The 7,395-nt window shown below is 36.8% G+C and overlaps 1 protein-coding gene across 1 annotated transcript; it reads right to left on the reverse strand.

Moving 5' to 3' along the window:
- Positions 1 to 1,860: 1,860 nt before the first annotated feature.
- On the reverse strand, positions 1,861 to 7,081 carry LOC136217737 (zinc finger protein ZAT1-like). The gene is made up of 3 exons (XM_066004387.1): positions 6,994 to 7,081; positions 2,322 to 2,587; positions 1,861 to 2,181 (listed from the first exon to the last, which is right to left on the reverse strand). The coding sequence occupies exons 1-3, from the start codon at positions 7,079 to 7,081 to the stop codon at positions 1,861 to 1,863; spliced, it is 675 nt and encodes a 224-aa protein (XP_065860459.1).
- Between the last annotated feature and the right edge of the window lie 314 nt (positions 7,082 to 7,395).

Genomic DNA, 7,395 nt, shown 5'->3' on the forward strand with positions numbered 1-7,395 from the left:
AGTTTTCCCCAGGGGAAACATCTCAAATAGTGTGCCTCGTGGGAAACCAGCTTCCTACTTAGAATTTCCCAGAGTGAATCTTAGTTTTCCCGAGGGGAAACATCTCAAATAGTGTGCCTCGTGGGAAACCAACAACATCATGGGATACTTGAGGTAAACCTAGGAGATCATGAGGTCATTTACTAATTTCAACGTGTGCTTTGTGAGCCAATTAAAATACAGAAAAGTGAGAAAGCGCCATAAGTAATCCATCGTGAAAGTCAAAGTGGAGCAGTTATCAAGACGTGGATTGAATGTGGAGAACGTGACTTGTGGAAGTAAGGAGGAAGTTACCCCGACGTCTATTAACGGAAGAAATCACGATGAGAAGAGCGAATTCACCAATTCAACAACTCAAAAACTCAACAGACCCAAGCCAAAACTCTAGCAAATTACCTCTAGACTTCAGCATTTTACAATTCTTAGTTATTCCCTTAGATTCAATTTTCATTCAAGTCCAAGTTCTTTCATCTTTTCCAGTACAATTTTATTTTTATTTGTTGTTCAATCATTTTCTGTAAGGTCGGTATCGTTTTGATAATCGAATCTTTAGGAATTTTCAGTCTCTTTAATTCTTACAGTCATTTGATATTTAGAAGTTAGAAAGCGCACTCAATTTCATTCCATAGTTTGATAATACTATAATTATCTGGCACGCCCACAATTTCCCACAAAAGAGCCAAACAAAAATTGGCACGCCCAGTGGGACACAATCACAATACCACCAAAGGAAAATGATAAGAAAAGCAAAGATCCTGTAGCAGCCAACTCTAAAGAAGAAGAGATCATGGCAACATGCAATGTTCCACATATAGTGGGAGGAATTGAACGGAAAAATAATGTTAACCCCAGAGGACACACATGGATCTCCGCAGAGATCCAAAATTCACAATTCCCGCAGAGACATTTCAATTCCATTGAAAAGAATCTGGAAACTATAAGGAGCGATATGAATAAGAAGATGGATATGCTACTCTAGAAGTTTTCACAACCAGGGGTCATCAAGAGTGGAGGAAACCATGTTCCTCAAGCCTCATCAGAGTCCAATGAAGGATGTGGTGTGTCCATCGTTGAAAAGTATCAGATTCCACCTTTGAGGGAGGAAGTTGTCTCAAACAAGGCCGCTACTTCTACAGGCCAAGAAAATTCTAGTAAGTCACATGCTCCTCAATGTTTTGAAAACACTAATCCTACCTCCCATACAACTTCATATCACGAGGAGGCAGGAGGCCACCATATCATTGGAGAGATGGGGGGAAACCATATAGGAAATGGGAGAAACACTAGAATTCTTAATGTGCCTTATGTTCACCAACAAATTGGCATCCCTCAACAGATTCCCCTAGTTATTGCGGAGGTCATCCGAGAAGCTGTCCGAAAACTATATGAATATGGCCTCCGTCAAGTTGGCCACTTTGAGTTTCACAAGCCAAGAAAAAAAAGCAGCGATGAGATGCTAAGTCGGGGGAGAAGTAGGAGGTGAAGTTGAGGCTGGTGAGAATTCCTCCCATTGTGGAAATAAGATATTAGCTTGAAGGTGATACAAAGGCTGACTCCACGGCCTATATATTTTGTGTCATCTAAAAGCTATCGTGTGACACCTTTAAAAGCTGACACAACGGCTTTTAAAGAATCAAGCATGAAATTTACGTTCCTCAAATTCATGCTTGAGGGGGGCATTTGTTTGCACCAAAAATAAAGTTTTCATGATGCATACCCTGGTGTACACTTTTCATCGGATAAATTTTTCATTTTAGGAAACTTTTTCTTAAAAGAACATTTTAGGAAACTTTTCCTTAAAAGGTCTGTTTAGGAAACTTTTCATGTTTTCCTAGTACATCGTTCACTTAGAATTTCTAGAGTGAATCTTAGTTTTCCCCAGGGGAAACATCTCAAATAGTGTGCCTCGTGGGAAACCAACTTCCTGCATCCTCCGACGGACCTACTTCCATTTCCATCGTAATCATCGTCCTTCTTGATCTTCTTATGACTTGCTTTGTGTCCACCTAGTGCTTGATAAGATCGAAACACCTTTTTACACGTTTCGCACTTATATTTTCCATTATATTTAGATCTAAGAGCCATTTCACCAAACGATTCATCTTCATCCTCCTCCTCCTCCCCCGTAATTTCATCCTCAATCTGATGATCAAGATCAGTCCCTCGGATGAACTCGTTTTCCTTTGCTTTAGCTTTTGTCTATTTTTATCTTCCTTAAAAAGCATTAGAAGACACAAAGCAGCATCTTCTTTAGTAAAAATTTCATCATATACAGAAATTACCTGTTCTGCAGACGATTCCACCACTTTCACAACTGATTCCGCTACTTTCTCGACAGATTTATGGTGTCGTTTGGATCTTCGACGAGTCATGCTCCTGGGAGACTCAGTATCACTTTCTCCAAGATCATGATTGACAGATCGGTAAGATTGAACACGATTTGGGGATGGAGGGAAGTGGAGAGAGGAAGAAGACGAAGATGATAGAGAATTAGGGTAGCGAACTTGTTGTTGTTGAGGTTGAGATTTAGGAGGAAGAGGAAGTTTGGCTAGATGCAGGGGCGGATTTAGGGGGGTCAAAGGGGGCATTTGCCCCCCTTCATCCGGGGAAATTTTTTTTTTTCAAAACGACGTCATTTTGATTTATGATTTACTTGAAAATCAGAATAGCACATCATGTGCTCCTCCTCTTCTCCTTACGCGTGCGTTCCTTTTCTTTCTTCCTTCCAGAAACGCCGCCCACACTACACAGCTCTTCTTTCTCTCTCTCTTGCGTTTCTACCTTTCCTCGCCACTGCTTGCCCTCCTCCTCTCTCTCACACGGCGGCACTAACTTTTCCTCCGTCCAACAGCGTCGCCTCCTCTCATATCCGGCCGCCACTGTCTCTCCAAGTTGGATAAGGTTAGTTTAGCTTATTTTTTTCCTTTAAATTTAAATTTTAGGTTAAATTAAAAGTTAGATTAAATTAATTTTAGGTTAATGGACATTGTGAATTAGTTAGTTTGCTGTTAATTGTTAGTTAGTTTGATAGTTTAAACTTAATTGTTATTCTTAATTTTAGGTTAAAATGGAATGACAAACTTTAGGTTCAAACTTTTCCAGTAAACTTTAATTGCATTTCTTTTATATCAAATGGAAATGGTACACCTCAAAAAAAAATGTGTTGGAAAGGTTTCTGGAATTAATGCTCCGCAGAATAATCTTATGATTTGTCCCACTATTCAAAAGGAAATGACTAATGCATGTGCTGTGGAGACTACACTTCTTGTATTAAATGATATTGGTGATAAGTGTTTCACTATTTTGGTTGATGAATCTCGTGATAGCTCTGTGAAAGAACAAATGGCAGTAGTACTTAGACATGTCAACAAATGTGGAGAAGTTATTGAACGATTGTTAGGGGTGGTTCATGTCAAAGAGACTTCATCACAATGTTTAAAAGATTCTATTGATGCATTATTTGCCAAGCATGGATTATCTCTGTCTAGATTGAGATGTCAAGGATATGATGGCGCTTCAAATATGCGAGGAAAGTTTAAAGGGTTGAAGACCTTGATTTTAAGTGAAAATCCTCATGCATTCTATGTTTATTGTTTTGCTCATCAGCTTCAATTGGTGATTATTGCAGTCGCCAAAGGATCAAACAAAATTGTTTGTGATTTCTTTACTCTAGTTACTATGATTGTGAACACGAGTGGAGCATCTTATAAACGAGCCGACAATCTTAGACAACTTCAACATGATCGAATAATTGAACGCCTTGAGAGTGGAGAAATTACTAGTGGTAGGGGAAAAAATCAAGAAACTGGATTAGCTAGGCCAGGTGACCCTAGATGGGGATCACATTACACAACATTACTGTTGGGGTTTTAGTGTCCTATAGACAATTGTTCTAGGATACAGACTTAATGTAAATGAAGTGTTCTTTATATCATTTGTTTTAATGAGATATATGTTTTATAACTATATAAAGGCAAACCCTTTTAAGCACTAAATAAAGTCTAATAAAAGGAAATCCGTAAGTTTGTTTAAAGTGATTATAAAGTGTTCATACAAGCATGAAGTGAGACAAAACTTTATAATAAACTAATAAACTTAAAACCACCCCAAGTCAAGCAATATGTTTAGGATTGACATATCGCGGTTGAGACTTGCATGTAACAATGTCTTCTGTCCGACAGAAAGCTGATCTCACAAGCTTCATATATATAGATATCTGGACAGTTACATGGATCCGATAAAAGGTAGTTCATTAGGATTGGGGACCCGACTTGAGATAACAGGATGGGTAGATTCTTCCTTGTCACCTGTTCATCTCATTGGTATTAATAGGTATAAATAATCCTCAGACTCAGAGGAATGTTAATTGGTATTCTGGATTACGGAATGTGACTCTTTGACTCTGGTGTAACACGATCCTTAACAGAGATGACTCTAGGGTGTGAACAGCAGACGTTGGGTATCACATGAAGTGATTGTGGGATCATTATACATTGGATTGAGCATTTATCACTCCCGATAAATGGGAGATATGTCCATGGATCGCTTGTGGAAGTCTTGACTCTAAATCCTTGCAAGGTGATAGCTTAAGATTGAAATGAGATTTCTCTTAACCTATCTAATTGGAGTTGACTCGGCCAGAACAAGTAAAACGAACGTCTCGCTATATGTGACTTGACATCACCCATAGTCATAAGATTCAGTTCAAGGACGTAGTTGATAAAGGATCGAATTATACCGTAACTAATACGGAAAGGTCAACGACAGAATCAACCTGTCTTCTTATAGCTCTAGGGGAATGATTACGGACTTGCTAATCACATACTCTGTACATCATTCCGTTATGCAAAGATTAAATATAATTCTTTGAAAATTAATTAATAAAGTTGCATACGGCTAGAAGCAATAAGAACCTAATGGGTCACACATAAGACTTGGAACCCAAAAGAGAGACATATGCTAATTAATTGACGGAAGCCCAATTGAGCCCAATAAGGCCCAATTACTATAGGGGGGGCGATTTTTATGTATGTTGAATGCATAAAATATTAATTTGATTTTATCAAGTCCTAATTAGATTAGGATTATGAATTAAATTAATTAAAGGATAAATAAGTTAGGAGTTTTAATTAGATTATATTACTCCTATTATTATCCAATAAGGTTATTGTTATTATCTTTTATATTAAGATATATTAATAGATAATAATTAAAGAATTCTATTCCAAATTGAGTTCTTATTTTAATAACCTAATTCTATCTAACTAAGGATTAGATACAAGGAAGATTATAAATACCCCTATAGGGATTTTCGAAATCCACCCCTAATATAAGCTAGAGAATTTCGAATTCCACCCTAGCAACAAGAGAGAGAATTTCGACCCCTAGCTCGAGGACGAGATTTTCCATCGCTTCCTTCCGTTCAATTGATTTTCATCTCTTTCTCTTTATCCTTGATCTTGTGTTGATTAATTAGAGACAATCTACTTTGGTTGTTAATAAACGGTTGATTCTAACTTGATCTTCTGTTGTTTTATTTTGTGCTCGGGAACTCGAAGTAAGAGTTGTGGGCACTTCGTTTGCAACGGTAGATAGAACATCTAAAAGATATTTCTTCTTATCCTTCTTTGTATGAAATAACGGTTAACGGATCTTGGGGTTAATGGAAATAGGTTAAAATTTTTATATTTTTGCTGCTATATGTTAGCCTATTTTCCTTCAATTACTACGCTTACATTCAATGTGGCCATCAGTAAAAGACGTGCTTTTTAATGTCTATGAGGATGGCGATGATAGTGGCTTTGCTAGGACCTTGATGATGAGGATGGAGAGCTATGACTTTGTATTTATTTTGCATTTGATGAAACAAATATTGGCATACACAAATGATTTGTCTAATTTGTTGCAAAAAAGAGATCAAAATATTGTTCAAGCCATGCATTTGATTAAGAATGTGAAGACTCGGTTGCTAGACTTGCGGGATAGAAGATGAGAGACATTTTTGTTGGAAGTTGAGTCTTTTTGTGTGACTCATTCTATCAATGTTGTTAATATGAATGATATAGTTCCAGCACGTACTCGAATGAAGAGGGATGGAAATGTTGTTACTTACTTTCAACATTATCGGTATGAAGTTTACAATGAGGTAATTAATTAAGTGTTTCTTTTCATTTTAAATTAGAGTTTGTTTACATTTTTGTTTTTTGTTGATTTTAATGCTTTATCTTTCGAAATACTAGGTACTTGATAAAATCGGACTTGAGATGCATGATCGTTTTCCTGAATTAACAACAGACTTGCTTCTTTCTGTGGCATGTCTTGATCCTACAGATGCTTTTTCTAACTTTAATGGTGATTAGTTAGTTCATCTAGCTGAAATATATTCAGAAGATTTCTCATGGACTGAGGTTCTGATGATTAAGAATCAGCTTGAAATGTATATTTATGATGTTAAAAGAGATATAAACTTTGCTGTTGTTGAAGATTTAGGATGTCTTTCAAAGAAGATGGTTTCAACTGGAAAAGCTCAAACTTTTCCATTGGTGTATCGCCTAATTGAAGTGGCATTGCTTTTACCAGTTGCAACAGCTTCCGTTGAAAGAGTATTTTCAGCAATGAATATTGTAAAGACCAAATTGAGAAATCGAATGTCAGATGATTGGCTGAATGACTGTTTGGTAGTATTTAGCTCGAAGGATATCTTCATCAACATTGATAATGAAGATATTTTGGATCGTTTTCAAGCTATGACAGATCGTAGATATCAATTGCCATCTCGTAATCGTCGTTCTACTCAGCATTAGAAGTTTTTTTTATTTAATTTTAAGACATTTTGTATCGAATCGCAATTATGTACTAAAGTATATTTTTTTCAATTAATGTTATTTTGTCTAAAAAAATTTTACATAGAGTTTTGCCCCCCCCCCCCCCTCCCTCAAATCCTGGATTCGCCACTGGCTAGATGGGATCTCATGTGGCCTCCCATGGCTTTTCCATTGGAAAAACTTCTGCAGCAAATCCTGCAGGTTCGATTCTTCTCCATTCGATGGAAAGAAAAGCTAACAAATCAAAGTTATCTCTGTGGGGAACGCTAGGGTATTTAAGCTGACAACTAAAATGCATTTTCTTCTTAATCGTTCAAATTCGTAAGCATTCGGTCTGTTTTTTACTTGTTCTCCATACAAATAGTTTCTTCTTCTAAATTGGATTTCTTTTTCTGAAATTTAAAGGTAAATAGTAAAAGGTAATTTAGTCATTTCTGAATTCATAAAGGGTAAAAACTCTAACAGACAAACGGAAGGACTAAACAGTTTACTAAGAAGATGGTTAGGCACCTTACCATTTGTTTTTGAAAAT

This window comes from Euphorbia lathyris, chromosome 1 (assembly GCF_963576675.1).
Source record: "Euphorbia lathyris chromosome 1, ddEupLath1.1, whole genome shotgun sequence".
Lineage (NCBI taxonomy): Eukaryota > Viridiplantae > Streptophyta > Magnoliopsida > Malpighiales > Euphorbiaceae > Euphorbia > Euphorbia lathyris.